At 44.6% G+C, this 26,526-nt stretch overlaps 1 protein-coding gene across 5 annotated transcripts; it reads right to left on the reverse strand.

Annotated features, from left to right (window-relative positions):
• Positions 1 to 7,040: 7,040 nt before the first annotated feature.
• ZNF789 (zinc finger protein 789) lies at positions 7,041 to 20,089 on the reverse strand. Of its 5 annotated transcripts, none has more exons than XM_032872641.1 (5): positions 20,009 to 20,089; positions 17,150 to 17,227; positions 11,609 to 11,735; positions 9,428 to 9,541; positions 7,041 to 8,150 (listed from the first exon to the last, which is right to left on the reverse strand). In XM_032872641.1, the coding sequence occupies exons 2-5, from the start codon at positions 17,216 to 17,218 to the stop codon at positions 7,093 to 7,095; spliced, it is 1,368 nt and encodes a 455-aa protein (XP_032728532.1). In that variant the 5' UTR covers positions 17,219 to 17,227; positions 20,009 to 20,089; the 3' UTR covers positions 7,041 to 7,092. The 5 variants fall into 5 exon arrangements, with proteins under 5 accessions (XP_032728532.1, XP_032728531.1, XP_032728533.1 ...); XM_032872640.1 differs by lacking the exon at positions 20,009 to 20,089 and adding an exon at positions 19,955 to 19,997; XM_032872642.1 differs by lacking the exon at positions 20,009 to 20,089 and adding an exon at positions 19,822 to 19,946.
• Between the last annotated feature and the right edge of the window lie 6,437 nt (positions 20,090 to 26,526).

Genomic DNA, 26,526 nt, shown 5'->3' on the forward strand with positions numbered 1-26,526 from the left:
TCCTGCCTAGCTGTTTCGGTTGGTTGGTTCCTTCCATTGTCCAGAAGCTACATTCTTGGGCATTTGGAGTATTTCAGTGCATTGTGGGTCATGTTTCCGCAGGCATCACAGTTAAGACAGATCAGTGAGTCTGACTTGAGTCTCAGTACCTACTCAGAACATCGCAGTGAAGCAGGAATGTGTAAGTGGGGAGCCCTTCCAAAGGATGGTCCCAGGGAAGGGCCTTCCGACATATGATAGTTCTGTCCTCGTCCCTCTTCTTACCACTTTTAGACCCAAACCTTGCGCGCTCCACTTACTTCCCTGAGAAATATTTTAGTCGCTTAGAACTGTCTTTCCACCTCGATGGTGGACGGGGATTTCAAATACGAATAATCCAAAACACGTGTAAAGTTCGGTGCGTACAAGAGGCGTTCGATATTTTTTGCGCTTTTTTTTTTTTTTTTTTTAAGATTTTATTTACTTACTTGACAGATCACAAGTAGGCAGAGAGGCAGGCAGAGAGCCCGATGCGGGGCTTGATCCCAGGACCTTGGGATCATGACCTGAGCCAAAGCAGAGGCTTTAACCCACTGAGCCATCCAGGCGCCCCTATTTTTTGCTCTTTTAAACACTGACTTTGCAGAGTCTCTTTCTTCCCCATTCTAGGAGTAGTTTTATAACTCTTGATTCCTTTTTAAGTAGAAGCAAAGGAAAGCCCCATCGAAACACACCCACTAATTCCCATCACTGCATCGTTTTCAAAGCTTGTTTAAAGCTGTTCGAAAACTTGGTTTTTGATGAAAGTCCTCCCTAAACATTTTAAGTAATGTTTAAGGGGGGGGGAGGGGAGCTTTTGTGATATCACATAGCCTAAAGCACATTTTTTTCTATCAAAGGCCTCAACATATGAGACGTAAGGAAGTGCTCTGGAGTGTCTCCTTGGAGGTGTCCCACAAAAGGACACCAAAGGCAGAAGCTCCTTCAGCTCTTGCTTGTTTTGCTACCAGCATTAACACTGGCATCATATAATAATTCTGTTCATAAAGTGCATCCCCAGAAATTTTTCCATTTGACTTCCTAACAGCCCTGTGAGTAAGTAGGGAGTTCCAGCATTCCCAGGTGGAGAGGAGGAAATGAACGCTCACAGCTGATGCTTTGGAACTTAGGTGAGCGGGAGCACCTGGGTGGTTGAGTCCATTAAGGGCCCCCATCTCGATCTCAGCCTGTCTCTTGATCTAAGGGTCATGAGTTCGAGCCCTGCACTGGGCTCCACACTATGTGTGGAGTCTACTTAAAAAAGAGGTCAGGTGATGTGACTGCATGTCCAGTAATCTGACCGGGACCCCGAGATCGTGGCCTGAGCTGAAGGCAGACGCTTAACCAACTGACCCACCTAGATGCCCCTATTATGGAGAATTTTTGACTCATGCACAAGCATGTTCTGAAGACCATAATCCGAGCTGAAGGCAAATGCTTAACCATCTGAGCCACCCAGGTGCCGCCTGTTTTTCTTTTTAATCAAGGAAATATAAGGACATTATTGGATATTTGGGAAAATAACAAAAGAAATTACCCATAATCTACCACCCTGATCACCTGTTACTAGCATTTTGTCATTTTCCTTCTCATTTTTTTCTCTGCTTACCTCTCATGTAATGAAAATCATAGTGTTTATATTTTACATCTTCTAAATATTCTGTCTTAAGTATTTTACGTGGGTCTCCTAACCTTTACACTTAACGGCTGCATGCGTCATTTTACATCAAGTGGACGTAATGATGGAGCCGTTTTCCTTTCATTGGACATTTCAGGCGTTCTCATTGTTGCAAGCAGTGCTGTAGTGAAGGCCTATGTAATTTTAACGTGATTGGCCTTGTTCTTTAGACTCGAAGGCTAGATTCCCAGAAGCAGAATTCCTTGGTCAGTGTGTGAGCTGGTACACTTTCCCAGTTTCTTTCCCCCAAAGCAAGTACCAAATTACATTCTACTCTGAGTGTCCTACTTTAGCCTTGTCAACTCTGCGTCTTAATTTTCTTTCCCCCCAAATGTACAAAAACCAAAACTCAATTATTTGCGTTCCAGAACTCACTTCCTTGATCCTGGATGGGGTGGAACAGTAGTGCATGCCTTCTCCTTGGACCTTGCTTGGGACCAGCAGGAGGGACGGTGAGAGGGCTGGCCTGGGTGCCTTCAGGCTTTGGGGAGTCCTGTGGAGAATGTTGCAGATTTCAGTGAGATTTCGTATCTGGTACTGGGCTGAGACTGAGCAGATGGGTACATGGTGTCAGTTTAAATGGGTCACGAGCTGTACCTCCCTGGTGTTCTCCCCATGCTTACCAAGGTTATTTGCCCAGGGTCACAGAGGTGGTAAACGATAGAGTAGTAATGATAACATGGTACAGGTTTTGATCCCAGCGTTCTTTTCACTGGAGGAGTGCCACAAACTTAGAGCGGACTGGCCTCTCTGTACTTCTAACTTTCCCTTCATTCTTCCCTTTCTCTTCCACCCTCCCTACACATGACTGTTGCCCACACACTGCAATGTTCCACACAGATGCCTTTGGTCAAGATGCTTCCTCTGCTAGTAATCCCAGCTCCCTTTCCCTGGACCCTAATGCACCAAATTAACAATAGGGAAGTCCACTCTTTTTTTTAAAAGATTTTATTTATTGGGGCACCTGGGTGGCTCAGTGGGTTAAAGCCTCTGCCTTCGGCTCAGGTCATGATCCCAGGGTCCTGGGATTGAGCCCCACATAGGGCTCTCTGCACAGCAGGGAGCTTGCTTCTTCCTCTCTCTCTGTCTCTCTGCCTATGTGTGATCTCTGCTTGTCAAATAAAATCATTAAAAAAAAAGATTTTGTTTTTTTAAAAAGATTTTATTTATTTACTTGACAGAGATCACACATAGGCAGAGGGAGGAGGAAGCAGGTGCTGAGCAGAGAGCCCAATGCGGAGCTTGATCCCAGGACCCCGAATTCATGACCTGAGCCGAAGGCAGAGGCTTAACCCACTGAGCCACCCAAGCGCCCCAGAAGTCCACTCTTGTAAAACAATTTTAAAGGGTCAGTTCTTAGTTATCCTACCCCAAAATATTTCCCTTACTGAGCTAACATTATCTACAGGCTTTGTCACTTACCATGCAAACTATTATATACAATAAGTTAATGTGTATAGGCCATGTCCTATCCCTGGATAGTAAAGGGTAAGTGTATTAGTTGGCTCTGAGGCAAAACAAAGGACCACAGAGCGGGTGGCTTACATAACACACATTTATTTTCTTGAAGTTCTGGAGGCTAGACGTCTAAGATCAATGAGCTGTCAGGGTTGGTTTCTGTGGATGGAGAGCTCTCTAGAATTTCTTCCTCTTCAAAGGACACCAGGCTTTATTACCGAAGACTCTGCACTTAGGACCTCATTTAACCTCAGCTACCTCCTTAAAGGCCCTATTTCCAATTACAGTCACACCAGGGGTTAGGATTTCAGCGTATAATTCAGTCCATAACAGGCAGGAACAATGTTTCCAATCTTCACTTTTCTCCCACCCATCGCACACAGCATCCTGTCCAACAAAATGGTAAGGCTAGATTTTTGTTAAAGTGTTAGAAGACCTGACTGGACCTAGGGGAGAGAGTGATATGGTCATTTGAATCTATTGTCCTAGTATGTCTTCATTTTAAACATTTCCAAGGTTGTTTTTTTTTTTTTTTAAGATTTTATTTATTTATTTGACAGAGAGATCACAAGTAGGCAGAGAGCCAGGCAGAGAGAGAGAGAGGGCAGGAGGCTCCCCGATGAGCAGAGAGCCCGATGTAGGGCTCGATCCCAAGGACCCTGAGATCATGACCTGAGCCGAAGGCAGAGGCTTTCATCCACTGAGCCACCCAGGTGCCCCAAACATTTCCAAGTTCTATTCTGGAAGGTCCTGTGCCCTGCTCAGGACTCAGAGGTCTCTAGGGCAGTTGCATAGAGTTAAAAGGGAAGCTCCTGGGACTCGGGGGTGGGAACCACAGCAGCACATGTGTGGGCCTTCTCACTAACGCCACCAGAGAGTAAGGGACCAGAAGTTCATGAAGCATCTGAGGTTCCTTTAAGGGACGTGGGGCAGGGCTATCTACTAGGCACATACAGTGGGGTGGGCCAGGCTGAGCTGGTGAGCCCATTTCCCACTGTGCTAACCTGGCAGGATTCTGAACAGTCTTTGGCAACCCCGGTGCCCCAGCAGGTGGTCACAATGGAGTGTGGGCTCGTATGACATGATGTGGCTTGAGAGCCCCTGTGGCCACTCATCGTGGATGCCCACGTACTCCTATTGCCACTTCAAGTGGTTTACCTAGAGCATCTGTTCTCTTCGGAACCCACCCTGATAATTCTAGTGGGCAAAAGGCTTATCGTAATTGGGCTCCCCACTTTATTTTTAATTGTCCAAGGCCCACTTGCCAGACCGTATGGCTTAGTTTAGCTATTGGCCACAGCCCAAGGGTAGCCTTTAGAGCATGCCTCTAGTTCTATAGCTGAATGTATGCCTGTAGCTGAGTCTCCCCAGGCCAGACTGCTGATTTCCGAATCAATTCTCAGCCACACAATGGAGAGCTGTCATCAGGAAACCAAGCTGCCATTTTTTAAATGTATGTATTTCTTTTTAAAGATTTTAAGGAATCTCTACACCCAACATGGGGCTCAAACTTGCAACCCCAAGATCAAGAGTCACATGCTCCACGATTGAGTCTGCCAGGCACCCCTATTTATTTATTTATTGCTTTATTAGGGAGCTTTATGGCTTCCATTTAACAGTGGAGGGAAGCACTTTTCATAGGTTCCCGTCTTCCTAGGTTGTTTTAAGCAGGGCTTCTCTCTCAATGGCTTATTTCCCCCTCAGTCAGAAGTCAACTTTGTTTAGGTTCTTCTAGCCTGTTCATGCTGACCAGTACAAACTTACTGCCTTTTTTTTTTTTAAGATTTTATTTATTTATTTATTTATTTATTTATTTATTTGACAGACAGAGATCACAAGTAGGCAGAGAGGCAGGCAGAGAGAGAGGAAGGGAAGCAGGCCTCCTGCCAAGCAGAGAGCCCGATGTGGGGCTCCATCCCAGGACCCTGGGATCATGACCTGAGCCGAATGCAGAGGCTTTAACCCAGTGAGCCACCCAGACGCCCCAAAATTATTGCTTTTTGAAACCAATATACAATCTGTTGTTATTTTCCTCCTGCGAGGCTCAAGATTCCTTAATTTTCTGAGGTGCCCCTTCCTTTTCCTCAATAGAACTTTGTTTTTATGTGTTGGGTAAGAAGTCATAAAATTGGTAGGAGTAAGAAAGTAAAGTCAAGAAGAAACTAGAGGGGATTTATAGGAGAGCATCCAAATAGCAGTTTATAATGCAGACCTAGGATGATGTTTAGGATATTAGAATTTCAAATGGGTTTCTTGTATTGGGGGTGCAGGGAAGAGTCATATGGTCAGGTCAACCCATGTAACCTGAACATAAGAATGTGCTTGAAATAACTGGAAGCAAAAGGGCTAGGGCTCCTCGAGGACTACAGTCGACACTTTCTGAGCACAAGCAACTCACTTGTGGGGAGAAGAGGTGTTGAAACACTGGCAGGGGAGTATGGAAGAGACAGCAGAGAAGCCCACTGATAAAGCAGCTGCCACGGTGAGTGAATGCAGAAGCCCATGGCAAAACCGAAAACAAGTGTAAAATGTAGGCCTCAGAGATATTCCACCCAAGGGGAGAAAGGATCATGTTTGTGAAATTCCCACCAAGCATTAGCTGGGGCCTGCTCCCACAATGTGATTACCCTACAGAGCAGTGGCCTTTTGTGGTTTTGGAAAAATCCTGCAGACCGAGAGACACGGTGCAAGTCAGATGAAACCCAACAGAGGGAGTAAGCAGAGGGCGGGCAGGCCAACAGCATCTGCTATCAACAGTTGACTTAGAACTCTCAGTAGAGGGGCGCCTGGGTGGCTCAGTGGGTTAAAGCCTCTGCCTTTAGCTCAGGTCATGATCCCAGGGTCCTGGGATCGAACCCTGCATTTGGCTGTCTGCTCAGCAAGGAGCCTGCTTCCACATTTCTCTCTCTCTGTCTGCCTCTATGCATACTTGTGATCTCTGCCTGTCAAATAAATAAATCTTAAAAAAAAAAAAAAAAAAAACCCTCTCAGTAGAATCTAGTAGCGCACTAATTTTAGTTTATGGATAAATTTTAGTGAGTTTTTTAAAGCAGACTCCACACACAAAGTGGGGCTTGAATTCACGACGTCTCAGCCAGGCACCCAAATTTTAGTAATTCATAATCTCACTAGTTACTTGTGAGTGGCCTTTATTTTACTTTTAAAAAGTTAGGGGCACCTGGGTGGCTCATCGGTTAAGCCTCTGCCTTCAGTTCAGGTCATGATCTCAGGGTCCTGGGATTGAGCCCCACATTAGGCTCTCTGCTCAGCAGGGAGCCTGCTTCCCCACCCCCACTTCTCTCTGCCTGCCTCTCTGCCTACCTGTGATCTCTGTCAAATAAATAAATAAAATCTTTAAAAAAGAAAAAAGTTAATGTAGGGGTGCCTGGGTGGCTCAGTTGGTTAAAGCCTCTGCTCTCGGCTCAGGTCATGGCCTCAGGGTCCTGGGATCGAGCCCCGCATCGGGCTCTCTGCTCGGCAGGGAGCCTGCTTCCTCCTCTCTCTGCCTGTGTCTCTGCCTACTTGTGACCTCTCTCTCTCTGTATCAAATAAACAAAATCGTAAAAAAAAAAAGTTAATGTAGTATCAGGTAATTTTTCTACATAAAACCAAAAAAAGTATCTTTTTACACCTTTCTTTTACTTAAAAACATTTTTCCCCCAGGGGTACGAGAAATAAGAAAAGTATTCCTACATCATTCATAATCCGTCAAATGGTCTCGAGGCTAAGGAACCACAAAGTTTTTATGCCTCCCTTCTGCCTGGACTTGAGACAATGAAGGTATAAGGAGCTTAAGGGAGTCCAAACACAATAGCCTATTACATGTTCTATTAATTCTTGATTCCAGCAAGAAGGTTAGCTACAAAAAGAGGGCTCCTACAGCAAAACCATTTCAACTCCTGTTTATTAATTTTCATAAAACAATGAGTTACATATAATTACAAGAGTGCTAAGTTCTGGTCTTCCAATGGTCTTTTTCCAGTTAATGTCACATTGATATCTCTGTGAGTACCCTGATGCTTAATAAAGCTTGTGCGCCAGATGAAAGATTTTCCGCATTTGTCACATCTGTAGGGCCTCTCTCCGGTATGAATGACCTCGTGGCGATGAAGATTTGCCTTAAAACTAAAAGTTTTTCCACATTCTCTACATTCAAAGAATTCCTCCTTGGTATGGGTTCTTTGATGCTGAATGAGATCTACACTCCGGCTAAAGGACTCTCCACATTCACCGCATTTGTGAGTGTTTTGTTTGGTATGAATCTGTTGATGGCTCAGAAGGGTCGAATGCCGACCAAAGGCCTTTCCACATTGGAGACATTTGTGGGGTTTTTCTCCGCTGTGGGTTAACTGATGTCGAATAAGGGTTGAATTCTGACTAAACGTTCTTTCGCACTCACTACATTTATAGGGTTTTTCTTTGGTATGAATCCTCCTATGTTCAATAAGATATGCCATCTGACGGAAAAATTTTCCACAGTCATGACACTTATATGGCTTTTTCTGAGGGTGACACTGTTTATGGACAGCAAGAGTAGACTTCTGTTTGAAGGCTTGCCCGCATATGTCGCATTCAAAGGGCTCCTCTGACGTGTGTATTCTTTGATGTCGAACGAAATTTGCCTGACGCCTGAAGACTCTTCCACATTCACTGCATTCATAAGATTTTACGTTTGTAAGAATTTGCTTGTGCCGCAAAAGCAATGATCTCTGATGGAAAGGTTTTCCATACTCCTCGCATTTGCCCTGCTTCTTCCATGTTTGAGCATTATGATCTTGACTAAGGTGAAGGTTTTGAAGGAAGTCCTTGTGGCATTCATCACCAAGAGTAGGGAACGCACGTCTGTAAAGGTCCCCCAATTCACTACATTTATGTAACTTTTCTGCAGGTCTCTTGGCCATTGTTTGCTTTACCACTGATGTCTTACAGGACTCTGAATCTTCAGAAATTTTCTGTTTTGGAGTCGGCTTTTTCATCCTGCATCTGACTTCAGAACCTAACCAATAAAAAGAAAACATAGAAATAACCTGTGTACTGCAGAAGGAAAAAAAGAGACGCCAACAGTGTGTGCTATCAGACACTTAAATGAAGCTAAAAAGTGCTCACTTAGTTATTACATCATCTGGCTAAAGGGGCCAAAATTCTGATTTTCACAGGACTCCTGGCTTCAATAGCAGAAAGAGTTCTGGACATCAACTAACCAACAGAAAAATGCACAAGTGTGTGCCAGAGAAGTGAGAATGGAACAAACCCATCAACTCCACTGGAAAATAACTTACTCATTAGAAAATAACTACTCAGTAGTGTCACATAAGTGTAGAAAAGGCATCTTATACTTTCTCAATAAGCAGGTTTTCAATAGTTCTGGGAGAACAACTCCTTAAAAATGGGCAGTGTAAGACAGAATAGGAAAGGAATCAGAGGGAAGTAGATACAAAAGCCAAGAGAATATGGCAGTGGTTCTCAACCAGGGGTGATGCTGCCTCCTGGGGGAGAGTTGGCAATGTCAGAGGACCTCTCTGGTGGTCACAGCTGGGGTGGTGCTACTCAAATCTAGTGGGAAGAGGCCATTGATATGGCTAAACATCCTACAGTACACAGGACAGCCCCCCACAATGAAGAATTATCCAGCCCAGAATGTCAACAGAGCAGAGGCTGAGAAACTCTGGAGGAGAAGGATATGGAAAAAGGCAGAAGCAGCAATCAGGACACAGTAAGTAGGAAAAAGCAGATATGTCAAGAAACACCATGGAAATGTGAAAAATGAAATGGAAAGCAAAGGAACAAGAGAAAACAGAGAGGAAGGAAAAGTAACGAGGGTAGAATAAGGCATATCTAGTTTGGTGTTAAGAGCCGTCGGACGGGCTGCTTCAGAGAAGAAATTTACTGCAATGAATGAGCTTGGCAGACTTGAAATCGAATCCCAACTCTCAATCTACTGTGTGACAGAGATCTGAATCTTTTCCAAGTTTATTTATTTACTTTTAAGTCATCTCTGTGCCCAACGTGGGGCTCAAACTCATGACCCCAAGATCAAGATCTGCACACTCCACCGAATGAGCCAGACAGGGGCCCCTGAATCTTTCAGTTTTTTCGTCTGGAAAATGGGACTAATGGTCACATGTACTACTTTCAGAGGGCAGCAGGGATGAAAAAGTGGGAGGAGATACACCAAACCCCAGGCTCAATCTCTGGGGCACACAAGAGGTTTCATTAATGTGGCTTTCCCGCCTCTTCAGGATTTCCACTCAACTGGGCCTTCTCCTCACCCACCTGGGCAAGCACTACTGGAAGCCTTCCTAGTCCCGGCTCTTGGCAGATCCAGGATCCACGGTTCTTCCCACTGCTCCAGCAGGCAGATCACCTCAGGTTTGGGAAACTGAAATCCTACTCATGGAGAAGTAAATGGGATGTGGTTAGTGAGTCAGGGAGAGATGTCCTAGTGCTCAGCTTAACACCCTTGGGTCTACAGTGGCAAACAGATAAGGATAATAATCAAAAGGGCTGGTGGGAATAGAATTCTGCCCAGTCTTTCCTAGGGATACAGCCTACGGAACAATTAGGGCCAAGATGAATGGACCAGAGCTGTTCAGCAGACTTGTACCAGTGCAAAGCTGGAAATAAAGTCAACATCAACAGGGCATGTAAATGCAATGAAGGCAAAAGTATTAGGCAGATACTAAAAATCCATGTGTTCAAGAATATTAAAATAAGAAAATGTTCCCTATAGGTTTTAAAGCAGAATGCAAAACTCATGTGAAGTACAATCCAATTTTTTTTTAAACTATGCATGTGTATGTCTATGTACATAAGTATACATCTATATGAAAATACAAGGAAAAAGTCCAACCAAAATGTTAATGGGGATAATTTCTGGGCAGTGGGCCTGCAAAGGATTTTTATTTCCTAATCTGTATTGAAAAGTCATTGGGTAATATAGAGAGACTTGAAAGTGCCCATACCCTTTAACACCAAAATTCTGTATCCTAGGGAATAGTCAGAAATTTATATGAGGACTTATGGTCAAAAACATCCATTCGAAAATTGTAAATACAGAATACAGAAAATGATGACAACAACAACAATAAAAAAAAACCCAAACTAAATACCCCCACATGGGAAAATGATTAAATATTACAGATCATACAATAGAATTACATTACAGTCATTTACTGTATTTATGGGGGCTTTTAATAGCATCAGGAAATGCTGATGCTATAATGTTAAGATTTAATGGAATTACAGCATTATACGAAGAATATGTTCGGCTACATTTTTTAAGAGCATGGGGGAGAAAAACTGGAAGGAAATATTCCAAAATATGAACAGCGTTATCCCTGAATGTTCTCTCCTCCCCATCATAATTTCCTGTACCTTCTGTGTATTCAAGTCTGCTCTTATAATGCCTTTAGAAGGAAAACAGATATCAAAAACTCCAGAGGTGGGTGGACAATCCCACAAGAGGTGGTCAAGACTGTGGCAAGACTGTTAGTGTGGAGGTCAAATCTGTGGCTCCAGAAAGAAAGCTATTTGTTGAAGAAATGCTCCCCCACCCCCAGAGGAGACTGCACTGGAATAAGACAAAGGCAGGCTCCCCAAGGGAAAAAGCAGTGAAGTTTCAGATATGAAGTCAGTTAAGAGTCATTTCTTGGACCCCTGATATTTCTGCAATAAGGAAGGAACCCATTTCCAGAGAGAAGACTGAAAAAGACGTTTCAAGAGAAAAGAAGCTAACTTTTAGAATCCAATCAGCCATAATCTTTTCGGCTCCTACAGGTCTTTTTTTTTTTTTTAATATTCCATTTATTTATTTGACAGAGATCACAAGTAGCCAGAGAGGCAGGCAGAGAGAGATAGGGAGAAGCAGGCTCTCCGCCAATCAGAGAGCCCGACGTGGGGCTCGATCCCAGGACCCCAAGATCATGACCTGAGCGGAAGGCAGAGGCTCAAACCACTGAGCCACCCAGGCGCCCCATTCTACAGGTCTTATAGATGTGGAGGAGGCAGAGCAGGGTGGGGAGTGGATTAAGCATCTCTGACCTCTAAACCAAAGGAAACTATTCATTGCCCACAATCCCTTATTTGAAAGCTCTGAGGCCAGGCATGTTTCAGGATTCAAAATTTTTTCCAGATTTTAGAAAGGTGATGTGGTGTGTCTATTTTTTATCATGTACCGCCCCCAACAGGGGTTGGAGCTGTACCCTTAATCAAACACAGTGATATTTCTGATGCTTAACAGATACAAAGACCAAGTGGGAAAAATAAGGATGAGACATAGCTTCCTGGAGGAAGAGATCAGGTTTGACCACTTGATGACTTTACAGGTTGGGTCTTGCAGCCAAATGAGTTATGGTAAAAAATAGTTTTTGGAGTTTCTCTGATTTTGGAATGGCAAGTAAGGGACTGAAGACTTGCGTAGACACTCAGAGTCAAATCTTCAAGCCGAGTCATTACCCAACAAGATCATGTTTCTGTAATTCTCCAGCATCACATCTCTGTAGAGGTCCTTCTGAGTCCAGTCAAGTTTGTTCCACTCTTCTCTGGTGAAATACATCGCCACATCCTCAAAGGACACCAGCTCCTGAAAACAGAGACTAATTATAGGCTCAAATCATACAATAACTTTGTGAGCTATCACTATGATTCTATAGGTGAGGTTTGAGGCCGTCAAGTGACTCGGCCAAGCTCATTCTTTCTTCTCTATTAGAGTAGACAAACTTTTTCTGTAGAGGACCAGAGGGTAAATATTTTAGGCTTCCTAGGCAATTTGGTCTCTGCTAGGATTATTCTGCACACATTAAGCGGCAGGAATAACAGGTAAGTGGATGGGCATGGCTGTGCTCCAGTAAAACGTCACCACCAGGTCCAGGTCAGTTTGCTGACCCTGCTCTCATACAATACCACCTTTAACATGGAATATGTCTCTGCCCTGGGTCCCCTGGGAAAGAGATGACATATTCAAATAAGGTCACTAAAGATCAGTTAGCATGCAGGCTATTCAAAAGGAAGGTGTTTCGTGGAAACCAACAAGGCCGGCTCTCGTGGGGAACAATCACCCACCCCGTCTGAAGGGGAAGAAGGTAGGGGAGGGTTACTGGAATCTAGAATGTTGTTGGAGAGGAAGCAAGACTGGGGCTATGCGGCCTCTGTCATCCCACAGCCCGGCAGGCAGGGAGCTGTGGGAATAAAACTGACCACCACCTTCCTCCAGGTTTCTGGCCCCCTGACCCCCTCCACCCCATTGTCAAAATCCAACTGGAAGCCAGAGGGCAAGAGAACCCACTGATGGCGTATAAAGTTCAGCCTCCGGGGGCACAGACCCAAGTGGGGGAGGCTGAAGCATACAGCAAAAGTGGGCAAAGAGAGACTATTTAGTACAATATATATGGTAGAAGTTTCCATTTACACGCATGTTCAACTCAAGTGGGCAGAGAACAGAAGGTGCCTCACATTACTGCAGCCTTTGGGGCAGAGGCCAGGTGTCTGCCCACCACACTCTCTTCCCTTAGGAGAAACTGTGTAGCCTGAGGGGCTATCTGAGCAGGGAAAGGGCATTCAGTAATAGGAAATACCACCACCACCCGTCAGGAAACCAACACCAGAATTCCAAAGTACAGGGCCCTTCTTTCCTCCCTACCAAGCCTGACTTTCAGAGTTACCATTTCAAGTTCCCTCCCACCACCATCCCAAAAGTCTCTCCTACCAGAGCTGTCCTGCTGGTCTCCTCAGCTGACATTCTCTGCTGCTGCATGAGTGTGAGCAAGCACTGAGGAATAAAATGGCTTCATCTCCCCCAGGGTAATCTCTATACATTCAGTTATATGGCCTTTAATGTTGCCCCAAACTCTCACTCTCCTATTCCTCCCCAGGGTCTTCTGTACCTTTACTACCCTCATTCTTTCAAGAAACACTGGGCACCAGTAAGTTGTTAGCCTTTAAGCCATAGGCCAGCAATAAAGGTTCCAGCTCCTGCTGAGGCCACAGGATACAGCTGTTCAGGCTGTGCACTGCTCTAACCTACAGCACACCATTTATATCACAGTTGTGTGAATGGGATCCCTTGGAGTTGCTACCTGCACAATCTGTATGATTCTATAGTAGCCCAGGTACCTGCTTAGGGAATGGACCATCCAGGGGGAAAGATGGAGTCAACACGGTAACAGTCCAGTGGGAGGTACTCAGAGGGGCCTAGGAGGACATGTGCTCACCACACCACTCCCTTCCAGAAGTCATTGCCAGTTAGGTCCCAGGAAAGAGCCCAGAGGGCACATGCTCCCTAATTCACTCCCCCGCCATCCCCGCCAGGCATTACCTACATTCTCACTCAACCCTTTCTCTTTTCCCTCAGCGAAAGAAGCTGTCCTCCTAGCAATCCTTCCCCTTCTGCCTCAGTTTCCATTCCCTCATGTCTCCCTCAGGGTCTTAATCCAATGATGAGGACTCTTCCTTTTCTATATCTTTACTCTCTTTCCCCTGTGGTGCTGTGATTTTTAACAAGAAATATGTATTTAGCGGCACTGGTTGGCTGGTTGAGCATCTGCCTTGGGCTCAGGTCATGATCTCAGGGTCCTGGGATTGAGCCAGGCTCCCTGCTGAGAGGGCAGTCTGCTTCTCACCCTCTTCCTCTCCCTCTGCCCCTTCTCTCCTCTCGTGCACGTGCTCTAATAAATAAAATCTTAAAAAGAAATATAGTTTTAATCTTCATCCTCATTTCTGACACAGAACTCCTAAAACCCTTGGAATTCCTAAAGGATAAGAGCAGGAGCCTCTCTTTATGTTTGGTCTTTTGTCCTTGGGTTTTGAAATAGCTCCAGAGGTGAAAGGAGAGTCTCCACATTCATCACAAATTCCTTTCACCACACCTGAGTTTATGTTAATGAGGTGATCTTTGGAAAGGCCCCAAGGATGGCAGGCTGGTTGCCAAAAGAACCAGCCATGCGATTAGAGTGTTTGAACCACCCCCCATTTCAGAGCAGGGAGAGGGGCTGGAGATCCAATCAGTCAAAAGGGCAATGATTTGCTCAATCAAGCCCATGTAATGAGCTTCTATAAAAACACAAAAGAGGGATGGCTGGTTGGCTCAGTTGGTTAAGTGGCTGCCCTCAGCTCAGGTCATGATCCCAGGGTCCTGGGATCGAGTCCCACATCGGGCTCTTTTCTCAGTGGGGAGCCTGCTTCTGCCTCTGCCTGCTTGTGCTCTCTCTTTCTGACAAATAAGTAAATAAATCTTAAACACACACGCGCAGACACACACACAAGAATGGGGTTTAGGCACCTTTGGGGTTGGCCAGTGCATGGAGAGCTGGGAATGTGGCACACTCAGAACATGCAAGCTCTTGCCCCTCTTCTGTCTGGCTATTCCCAAGTCACAGCCTTTTATAATAAACCTAGTAAAAGCTAGTAAAAGTAAACAGTGTTCTTGAGTTCTTTGAGCCACTTTGGCAAATTCATCAAACCGCAAAGGGGGTCATGGGAAGCTCCAAATATATAGCCAGTCAAGGCACAGGTGTTTCAACCTGGACTTAAAACCGGCTGGTGGCTGAAGTGGGGGGAGGGGCAGTCTCATGGGACTGAGCCCTTACCCCATGGGGTCTGATGTAAACTCCAAGTAGAAAGTGTCAAAACTGAGTTAAATTGCAGGTGTCCCTACCCTACTAGTGTCACAGAATTGTCTGATGTGTGGGACAAACCCCAGCATGTCTGGTGTCCTAAGTGTGGCATGAAAGGAGAAAGCAGAGAAACACCGGAGTGTTTTTCCTAAACACTCACTCCCCACACTCCTTCCCCTTCATCAGCAAAAATGCCAAAACTTCTTTTTTTTTTTTTTTAAGATTTTATTTATTTATCTGACAGACAGAGATCACAAGTAGGCAGAGGGGCAGGCAGAGAGAGAGAGGAGGAAGCAGGCTCCCCACCAAGCAGAGTGCCCGATGTGGGGCTCGATCTCAGGACCCTGGGATCATGACCTGAGCCGAAGGCAGAGGCCTCAACCCACTGAGCTGCCCAGGAGCCCCTCTTTTTTTTTTTTAAGACTTTATTTATTTAGGGGTGCCTGGGCAGCTCAGTGGGTTAAAGCCTCTGCCTTTGGCTCGGGTGATGATCCCAGGGTCCTGGGATGGAGTCCCGCATCGGACAGGCTCTCTGCTCAGCAGGGAGCCTGCTTTCTCCTCTCTCTCTGCCTGCTTCTCTGCCTACTTGTAATCTCCCTCTGTCGAATAAATAAATAAAATCTTTAAAAAGACATTCCTGTGCCTGCCTTCCTGTCTGATTTCTGCTCTCTCTCCTTCCCTTACCGAACCAGCTCCTAGGATAAAACTACTCTCACTTCCAGTCACTCCATAAGTCAACCTCTCGTTTAGGCCTCACCACACATCTGCAACAGCTATTCCCCTGCCTACTTGGGATCACAGGGACAAGTCATGCTATTAATGTAGGAAGTCGGAGAGTTTCACAAAGAGGAGTTTTTAGTTCAGTCTTGAAATATGACTATGCGAGTTTGCCTGTGTATGGAGAGAGCAGGCTATGCGCAGGAATGAAGGAACAGAAGAGCACCTCGGGTTCTCTGGTGGGCAGGGCACGCTGGGGACGAAGCCAGGGAAGCAGGTAGAGCCTAGGACTCCTCAGAAAGTTCAGACACACTGGAGCAGTGTGGTCGAACTGCAACAACTCAAATTCCCTCCCTCTTGTCCAACCTTCTTCCAAAATCGTTGCCATGGCTTCCTAACTTGTCTTTTTTTTTTTTTTAATATTTTATTTATGTATTTGACAGAGAGAGATCACAAGTAGGCAGAGAGGCAGGCAGAGAGAGAGGAGGAAGCAGGCTCCCTGCTGAGCAGAGAGCCCAATGCGGGGCTCGATCCCAGGACCCCGAGATCATGACCTGAGCCGAAGGCAGAGGCTTAACCCACTGAGCCACTCAGGCGACCCCTGTCTCCTTACTTTTAAATGCAGCTTTTTAGAATCACCTTCCATAATGTTACAAATTCAGTAAGTAAACTTCCTTGTACCCTTTAGTATGCCCAGATCAGAATTTATCCCTGTAATGCAAGAGTCTGTTTACATATTTACCTTTCCAAAAACAACAAAAACAAAACAAAACAAAAACAAAAATAAAAAACAAAAAACCTGTAAACTCCTTCAGAAAGTTTATCTCTTAGCACAAAGGATAATATCTGATTCACAGTAACACTCACTGACAGAAACAATGAACAACTATGATAACATATCTAAAATTCGCAGAGTGGGGGCGCCTGGGGTGGCTCAGTCGTTCAGCGTCTGCCTTCGGCTCCGGTCAGGATCCCAGGGTCCTGGGATCAGGCCCCGCATCGGGCTCCTTGCTCTGCAGGAAGCCTGCTTCTCCCTCTCCCACTCCCCCTGCTTGTGTTCCCTCTCTCGCTGTGTCTGTCTCTGTCAAATTAATAAATAAAATCTTTAAAAAAAATAAAATTCACAGAGTGTTTAAAATAGAACTAGAGGGGCGCCTGGGTGGCTCAGTGGGTTAAAGCCTCTGCCTTCAGCTCAGGTCATGATACCAGGGTCCTGGGATCGAGCCCCGCATCGGGCTCTCTGCTCAGCGGGGAGCCTGCTTCCTCCTCTCTGCCTGCCTCTCCCCCTGCTTGTGATCTCTGCCTGTCAAATAAATAAATATTAAAAAAATAAAAAAATTAAAAAAAAATAAAATAGAACTAGATACTATGTAAAGTATTATTGACCTATTTGACTAAGTGCCTCACTTAATTCTCACCACTCTTGGTCATAGGCCGTATCATCCCATTTACAGGTAAGTAAACTGGAGCCCAGGGAGCTTATGTAACTTGCTGACAACAAAGCCTGGATTTGAACCTGCCTGACCCCAGAGTTCAGGTTCTTCACAGCCCACCTTCCAAGAAGGAAAAATCCCCGAATTAAATAAAGGCTCAACCTGAACAAAGGAGTCAAAGCCATTGCCTGGCTACCGGGACTATCCTGAGGAGGGGGAGGAGAAGCCCAGCTCACCTTCCACCCAGCTGTCTGGAATACAGCTTCCGAGTCCGGGTCTCCGAGATGGGGCAGGACTGCCGCCATCAGGCGGGACTGAAGGAGAAAAAAAGATAATGAGTAAGGCCAGTTGTAACTTAAGTCTCTCTCCCAGGCAGCCCTGGGACAGGGAATTCCAACTGGCCAAACACACCGGAGCCAGTATACAGTCACCAGGTTGGGTGCCGAAATAGGAGATAAAAATGAAAGGAGCTGTTAGAATGGTCTCTTTAAGGAACTTCTGAAGATAGCTCAATATCCAAAGCTTTCTCCCAGGGCCCTGCCCTCCCCTTCTCCCTAGAATATGTTCTGTAGCACCTCACTGAAAGACTGCATACACAAAGGGACAAGACCATAGGCAAGAATAGAACTCTGACCCACACCTTGCAACAACCAGCCCAGAACCCAAGTCACACCCAACGCAGCAATCAGCCCAAACCAAGATCAGGTCAGTAACTGCCAGCTTATCCTTAATTCTGACTTCCTCCCTACAACTGAGGACCAACAGAGAAAGCCAAATACACTCCCCTACCCAAACACATAGGATGTTCTGCTTCTATTTATTTAACCTACCTCCAGCTTTCTCAAGCCAACACCCTCCAAACTGCGCACATCTGAGTTATCCATTTCTGTCCACCATAAACCTTACTTACCCCTGCCTGCCTTTGGGTCTCTGCCAAGCAAGGGTTGGTAGCTCACTCCCTTGCTACCAGGATCTGATCATTCCAGATCATTCGCAGGATCTGAATGAAGAGCCTTTGCTTGTTCTTGTTTTGGGGGATGGGGGAAGGTGTTCATGTATTTCTATATCCTACAGGATTAACTCAGAGAGTATAAAAACGACTTTAAGGCGGTTAGAGATTTCAGGCTACATATTACAAACACAAAAGCAATCATTGTCAAAAGAATATTCAGAGAGCTTTACTTGACATGAATATTTATTGAGAAATACACAGCAAACAAGGATACTTCAAAACTGAAAGCATGAAGAGGCTGAGCTCTCAGCAGCCACCGCTTAGTTCATAAAGCATAAGGTGTAGCAGAATATGCCACCCCATAATTATCTTGAGCTACAGGCACTTGAAAAGCAGCAAACAGAGAAAGCCTTTCTCCGAACTCCCCTTATCTGCCTAAAGACCGATCCTTGAAAAGGAACTCAATTGTCATAAATTCCCCTCCCAGGAAGATAGACTTCTGTCACAGGAGATGAGACTAGACGTTGACACCATCCCCAAACTGTCATAAGCCGTCAGGCCTCCTGTCTGCTCTTCTGAGGACCCCTTCGTCTTTCCTAAAACTCATTTATTCTCCTCTAAGAGGCCTACATCCTCTCTCCCCTTTCCCGATTAAGAGGGTATTTAGGACTGAATTTTTTTTTAAGATTTTTAAAATTTATTTATTTGACAGAGATCACAGAGAGAGAGGAGGAAGCAGGCTCCCTGCTGAGCAGAGAGCCTGATGTGGGGCTGGATCCTAGGACTCTAGAATAATGACCTGAGCTGAAGGCAGAGGCTTTAACCCACTGAGCCACCCAGGCGCCCCTTTAAAGATTTTTTTAACTTATTTATTTTTAGGCCTGAATTCTAACCCACTGCAGGAGTTACTCATTTCTCTGTATTTCCTACCCATACATGTTAATAAACTTGTTTTTCTCTTAATCTTTTATTGCTGGGATCTCAGCTAAGAATGGAGTAAGAAAATTATTTCTCCACCCCTACACACGAAATGAGGAAGTACCTTGCTTTTTATTGTGACTGTTTACTCTAAACTTACAATCCTTCTAGACTAAAAAGCACTGCAGAAGCTTACTTGTTTTTAGCTAATTGGCTAGGAAGCTACAAGGTCACCATGACATGAAGATAGCTAAATTTTCCTAAAAGAAGAGTCAGCATTTTGGGGAAATTAGGACAGCTCAAATTTTGATTCCACAGCTTGGGGTGGTTGGCCTGGGGGTATATCCAAACTGTGGTCTCTACTTTGGTTTTTCTTTCACATTAGAAACTCAACATCATTACTCTCTGGGAATACACAAGTGATGGGACAGAGGTGATTTTCATTTTGTTTTTTTCCTTATGCTTTTCTGGCCACCGGTGAACCTTGCTTTCTGTGAGTGCATTTTTAAGGAAGTCTCTCGCACCATTCACGTTCCCTAAAAATATTATTTGGAAGATGCTCTGTCTTTTAAGCAAGGAGGCATTCCAAAAAATGTCACTGACCAACGACTTCAAGATTGGGGAAGGGACCTCAAACCTTTCATTATCTAAACTATCTGTCTACCGTGAACATGGTGCATTTGGAAGCCAGAATCTTAAATGCCTGCCACTTCTCAATAATGTGAACTCCTGAAACGTCCAATCACATCTGCTTTCTCCTACAACTAAACCAAACCACAGCATTCACCAGCCTCTCATTCATCCGACTTGCTCTTCCTTACACCACGGAAAATATTCACAAGTTGACATCTTCAGGAAGACGCTCCGTAAGTGCCCTGCGCCCTCCCCTGAGGGTCTCTCGAGCCCTGACACCTGCCGTGGAGGGGCCATTGGGGCTTCGCCCGCGCTACCCGCCCCCTAGCTCCTCTCCCCCGACAACTGCGGCGCTCCTCTGACCCTCCGCCGCTTCACCTCCTCCAGGAAGTCCTCAGTGTCTACCTGCAGCAGCCATAGGGGCCGGGCTCCCCTCTCGAGGTTCCCGACCAGACCCGCGATGCGGTCGGCGCCCCTCCAATGGCCGCCCCCCAACCCGAGAGCGCGAATGCGGAAGAAACCCGCCCCACTCGCCGACCCTCATTCGCGCGCGGAGAGCCCCGCGTCTCGCCCCGCGTCTCGCCCCGCGTACCTTCTAGGAAGCGCGGAGGCTTCGGAACTCTTTGGTCAGGTTCAGAGAGCTGCAGCCTCCAGTCTCACGCACCCGCCGCTGTGGTAGGGGCCAATCAACGGCCTCAGAGGGCGCCGGGTGAGGCACGTGACTCCCAGGCCCCGCCCCGCCCGGTTCCCGCCCAGCGGAGCAGTCCGGAATCTCCAGTAAGAATCACCTGAGCGTTCTAAAATTCCACCAGCGAGACACCAATTGAATCAGAATTTCTAGGAATGGGCCCTCGTGCAGCTGGGTATTTTAAAAGCTCCTCTTTTGAGTGTAGTGTACAGTGACCAACTTTTTAGAGCGCTAACCCTGGACACAGTCCTACCAGACGAATAACATAGTATGTTGAATACAATGATTATACGTATCTGTGTTATTCAACATAAAAATATGAAAAATAGGTACTTACCTGAAATTGTGTATTAGGAAATTACCTGAATGCTATTTAAACAAAGCAACATAGGATTTATTTACAGTGGTGATTAGTTGTAATGGATAGTAGGACTGACCTTTGATCGGATTCCATGTTTAGCAAAGAAGAAAAAAAGTAACAGATTAAGAAAAAACACTTGTGTGAAATCTCCCTTTAAGACTTGATTTCCGTGGGCCAAAACACTAGAAACAGAGAGAAGGAGAGGGAGAGAAAGGGATAGGGTGTTTGTTTTACATGGACCGCCTCCTGGTCCATGTAGCTTCAGCTATTGGTAAATATCCTGAGAACGAAATCACTCTGAATTTGAGGCCCCCAAGTCTCCAATGTTATTATGTTAGCACAGCATAATTTTTCAAAAGTTCCATAATTTTTCAACTAGTATCCTACTAGTTGTTTGACCTGGGACAAACTAGTCCCCTCTTCTGAATGTTAGTTTCCATACATGTACAATGAGACTAGGACTATGAACTTCATAGGGTTGTTCTGAGTTGTAGTAACCCCTTATCCCCTGTTTTGCTTCCCACAGTTTCAGTTACCGAGGTCAGTCGGTCCAGAAGCAGCTGCTCCTCCTTCTGACATATCCTGAGGTCAGTGGTAGCCGAATGCTACCTACAAGGCCTACATTGTTCACCTCATTTCATCTCATCACACAGGCATTTTATCATCTCACATCATCACAAGAAGGGTGAGTACAGTAGCGATAAGATACTTTGAAAGAGAGACCACATTCCCATAACTTTTATTACAGTATATTGTCATAGTCGTTCTATTTTATTATTGTTGTTAATCTCTTACCACACCTAATTTATAAGTGAAACTTTATCCTAAGTGTGTAACTATAGGAAAAAACGTAGTATATATAAGGTTTGGCACTATCCACAGTTTCAGGCATCAATGGAGGGTCTTGGAATGTATCCCTCCACAGGCAAAGGGGGGATACAAAGTAGAGGAGCACTTTCTGCTTGTTCTCTACTCTATTAAGAGTTTATAGGGGCGCCTGGGTGGCTCAGTGGGTTAAAGCCTCTGCCTTCAGCTCAGGTCATGATCCCAGGGTCCTGGGATCGAGCCTCACGTTGGGCTCTCTGCTCAGCGGGGAGCCTGCTTCCCCCTCTCTCTCTGCCTGCCTCTCTGCCTACTTGTGATCTCTGTCAAATTAAAAAATTTTTTTCAAATATTACACATTTAAATGTTACTCAGAGTATTTAAGGCATGGTCCAGGCAAAGGGCTGCCGATCTCATAGAGGAAAAAACAGTTGAACTTTTGAAAAATTATGCTGTGCTAACATAATAACATTGGAGACTTGGGGGCCTCAAATTCAGAGTGATTTCGTTCTCAGGATATTTACCAATAGCTGAAGCTACATGGACCAGGAGGCGAAAGAACTATACTAAAACATTGGGAAAGGAAAAGAAGTGTTTTCAGACTCCCAGGGCTTGAGGTAAGAACCACTACAGGGAGGAGATCACTAACTGTAAATCTTAAAATAGTTTCCACTGCTACTCTTTAAGCTGACTGGTCTTTTTTTTTTTTTTTTTAATCTCTATAAGTTCTATTTATTTGTTTCTATTACCTTATTTTTTTTTCATTATATTTGTTTCTTTTTTTTCTATTTGTTTCTGTTTTTGTTTGTTTGTTTTAGAGAAAGCGTGAGCAAGAAGGGGCAGAGGGAGAGGGAGACAGAGAATCTTAAGCAGGCTCCACACCCAACTTGGGGCTCAATCTCAGGGTTGTAGATGAAATCAAGAGTCAGACACTTAACTGAATGAGCCACCCAGGCGCCCTGTTATGTTTGTTTCTTTTAAGTCCTTGAGCATAATTATTTTATTTTATTCTTTTTTCAAGATTTTATTTATTTGAAAGAGAGAGAACAAGCAGAGGAGAGGGGCAGAGAGGGAGAGAGAGAAGCAGGCTCCCAGCTGAGCAGGGACCCCCACATGGGGCTTGATCCCAGGAACTTGGGATCATGAGCTGAGCCAAAGGCAGATGTTTAAACAACTGAGCCACCCAGGTGCCCCAAGCATAATTTTAAAGGCCATGTTTCCTGGGGCATCTGGGTGGCTCAGTCAATTAAGCTTCTGATTCCTGACTTTTGATCTCAGCTTAGGTCATGATCTCAGGGTCATGAGATCCCTGCACTCCATTCTACTTAAAGCTTGTCTCGTGACTCCATAATGTCTGTCATTTTTTGCTTTTGTTTCTATTAACTGATTATTTTCTTGGTTTTGAATTACATTTTCCTGCTACTTTGCATACCTATTAATTTTTGATTGAGTGCTAGACATCATGAATTTTACATTGAGTGTCAGAGTTTGTTGTTTTCCTTCAAAAGCATTAGAACCATATGATCCAGAAATCCCTCCTCTGGGTTAATACCCCAAAGAAATGAAAGCATTGTGGCTCAAACAGATATTTGTACACCCATGTTTGTAATAGCCTTATTCACAACAGCCAAAAGGCAGAAGCAAGTCAAGTGTCCTGGACAGATGAATAGATAAACAAATTGTGCTATATCGATACAATGGAATACTTTTCAACCTTAATAGGAAAGAAATTGTGACAAATGCTACATACAAATATTGTATGATTCCACTTATGTGAGGTACCTGAAGTAGTCAAATTCAGGGGCACCTGGGTGGCTAAGTGGGTTAAGCCTCTGCCTTCAGCTCGGGTCATGATCTCGGGGTCCTGGGATTGAGCCCGCATCGGGCTCTCTGCTTAGTGGGAAGCCTGCTTCCCCCTCTCTCTCTGCCTGGCTCTCTGCCTACTTGTGATTTTTCTCCCTGTCAAATAAATAAATAAAATGTTTAAAAAAAATAAAGTAGTCAAATTCATAGAGACAGAGAGTACAAGGGCTTTTGCCAAGGGCTGAGGGGAGGGGGAAATGGAGAGTTGATGTTTAATGGGGACAGAGTTTCAGCTTGGGAAGATGAAAATAGTTCTGGAGATGGGCTGTGGTGATCATTGCATACAGTGTGAATGTCCTTAATGTCAATGCCACTGAACTGTCCACTCACAAATAAAAAATAAATAATAAAATAAAATTCAAATTTAAAAAAATTAAAAATTAAAAAATTTTTAAAATTTAAAAAGTTAAACTTCATGTTATATGTATTTTACCAGAATAAAATAATTTTTTTTTCTTTAAGACAGTTCAAATTACTTTCAGATCAGCTTGACTCTTTCAAGGCTTGTTTTGTAGCTTTGTAAAGATGAGTCACCCCAAGAAGAGTGTGACCTTGGCTTGAAGCTTGAGCAATTCTTGACCTTCCTCTAAGGCTAGTTTAACACTTTTACTAATTATGGCAACCAGGACATGAGCATCTCCCAGATCTGTATGAACTCTGAGAATTATTCAGCTTACAGTTTCTTGTTCATTCTTTGCCGGACATTGATTCTACTAGGAACAGACTCAAGACGACCCATTATAGAAATTTCTAGATATTTTCTCTGTGTAGCTTCTGGCTCCCTAGGATTCTGCTACCCAAATCCCAGTTACCTCAACCTCCTTGAATTCAAATCTCTGTCTTCTCATCTTAGAGAGTCTGCTGTGGTCTGTTTGGACCCTTCCTCCCCTATACTATGGAATAGAAGATGCTTTTTTTCAGGGATCACAGGTCTGAACTGCATGTTGTCCCCAGTCAGAAACATTTTTCATACATTCTGTCTAGTTTTATAGTTTTTTACAGTGAGTTTATTAAGCCCAGCCTTAGTAACTGCATCACATCCAGAAGAGGCAACTCAGTATAGTTTTAACATGCATTTCCTTTATTATGAATGCACTTAAAATTTTAATATACCTGAATTCTATTAAAATGAACCAACGGAGGCACCTGAGTGGCTCAGTTGGTTGAGTGACTGACTCTTGATTTTGGCTCAGTTCACGATCTCAGAGTCATGACATGTAGCCCTGCATCGGGCTCTGTGTTTAGTGCACAGTCTGCTTGGGATTCTCTCCCTTTCCTTCTGCCCCTCCCCCTGCTTGCTCTCTTTCTCTCTCTCTCTCTAAAATACATAAAATCTAAAAGAAAAAAGAAGAAGAAGAAGAAGAAGAAGAAGAAGAAGAAGAAGAAGAAGAAGCAGCAGCAGCAGCAGCAGCAGCAGCAGGCCCAAAATGGAATCACTTGGGTTAAACCTGATGCCAGCAGGCCAAGTCTGGAAACCCAGAGGGATTCCCGCAGGACCAGCATTGGAAGTCCCTGGCTGTGCATAGGATAGAAATGGAACAATGCTAGCAGGAAATGAAAGCAGAGTTTATTGAAGGCGTAGAGAAAGTGCAGATAGAGTGTCTGGGAGAGTCAGAAAGGAAAGGAAGGAGATTCATTTTTGTTCAGGATCTGGGAGTTTTTACTAAGGACAGTGGTCTGGTGAATGTGTCCCTTCCGGCATCTAGGAACTGGTCAGAATAAAGACGAAGGCCCAGGTGTTATTCCTTGGAGCCAGGGGGCCTTGGGATCCAGATGTCTTGTGTCATGGTCTGGAATGTGCAAATAATGGCTGTGGTGTCTAAATGAGATGTCTGTCTGATTGGATGGGAGCCCCCAAATGTGGGGCAGAGATCAGGTGGAAGCCGATGGGGGGGGGGCATGAAAGAACTCACCTGAGGCAAAACAAAGGTAACAGGAGTTTATGAGTACACTCCCAAGAGAGCGGAGGGCAGAACAGCAAAGCAGAGACTGTCTACAAGGAGGAAAAGGGTGGGGGCTGTTAGGTGAGGAGGTAATGGCAACATAGGGCATTTTCCCTTTTTTGGTCATTGTGCCCAGTTGTAAGTAGTAAGTTAGGGTAAGTTAGGGCCTGTGGATATTACGAGGTGGGTCACCTGATGGGCCTGTCTGTATTCAGCTATGGGGTTGCTGTGGGCCCTTTCTACAATCCATCACTCAAGCCTGTTTGCCTATAAGCAAATGCTACAATGGCTTCCTCTGGTCATTCTCTCCTGGGCCTTCTTTAGATGTTACCTATTCTAAAGAAATTATTAGCTCCTTGTCCCTTATAAGGAGGACTTTCTGAGTCTTGTGTTGAGTGGAGTGAGGGTGTAGGGATGCAAGTCCTAGGAAGAATAAAAACAGGAAAAGGAGAAAAAAAAAAAAGCAGGAGTCCTTCAGTTTCCCTACCTCAAACCCATGACACCATTCCAGGATTTAATACCTGAACTAATTACTTTTGACCTTCCCTAGGAATGTAATCCTAACCTGTCAGTCTGGAATTTTCTGGTCAGCACCAATGAAGCAATGCTCCTAACAGGTTCTGTTGTCCCCTCAAAGGAAGGTTACCTTGCCAGAAGATTTTTTTTTTTTTCATTTATGACTTCCTTGTTCCACACCCTCTTTGCTTTTTTTTTTAAAATGTTATTTATTTGACAGAGATCACAAGTAGGCAGAGAGGCAGGCAGAGAAAGGAGCGGGGAAGGAGGCTCCCCATCGAGCAAAGAGTCCGATGTGGGGCTCAATTCCAGGACTCTGAGATCATGACCTGAGCCGAAGGCAGAGGCTTAACGCACTGAACCACCCAGGCGCCCCCCTCTTTGCTTTTCAAAACCTTTCCTTCTTTAGCCCTCTAAGGCTCCATTCTATTGCTGGATGGGATGCTATCAATTTGTGAATCATGCAGTAAAGCCAATTCAATCGTTAAATTTACTCCACTGCATTTTTTTTACAATTTCATTTGCATTTTGTTAGTGAACCGTCCATAATTATACTTAAATGTCTTCCTCTTGGGGTATAGACTTGGGATTTTGGATTTTGAGACATCATAAGAAATATTTCTCTATTTCCAGATTAGAAATGAATTCACCAGTTTTTTGGTTTCTTCTTCCTTTCCCCACCGTCCTCTTTCTTCCCTTCCTCACTGTTCTCCCCTCTACTGTTACTTCCGCTTCCTTAATATGTAAATCTCTGATCTATTTGGAATTTAACTTGTTAGGTGGTAGAAGTTACGGATTTAAATTCCAAAACAGTTGTTTTAGAATTTTATTTTAAACATTTGTTTAAAACAAATGTCTTTCCCCATTGATATAAAATGCTGCTTTGATCCTACACTAAATCTTTACTTATTCTTGGA

Source organism: Lontra canadensis, unplaced genomic scaffold, assembly GCF_010015895.1.
Source record: "Lontra canadensis isolate GAN:19392208 unplaced genomic scaffold, GSC_riverotter_1.0 scaffold45, whole genome shotgun sequence".
Classification (NCBI taxonomy): Eukaryota; Metazoa; Chordata; class Mammalia; order Carnivora; family Mustelidae; genus Lontra; species Lontra canadensis.

Coding starts and splice junctions, on each gene's coding strand:
- ZNF789 (XM_032872640.1), bottom strand. Junction 11,736..17,149: donor TCCAGACAGCTGGGTGGAAG/GTGAGCTGGGCT, acceptor CTCTGTTTTCAG/GAGCTGGTGTCCTTTGAGGA. Junction 8,151..9,427: donor TTCCAGTAGTGCTTGCCCAG/GTGGGTGAGGAG, acceptor TTTATTGGTTAG/GTTCTGAAGTCAGATGCAGG.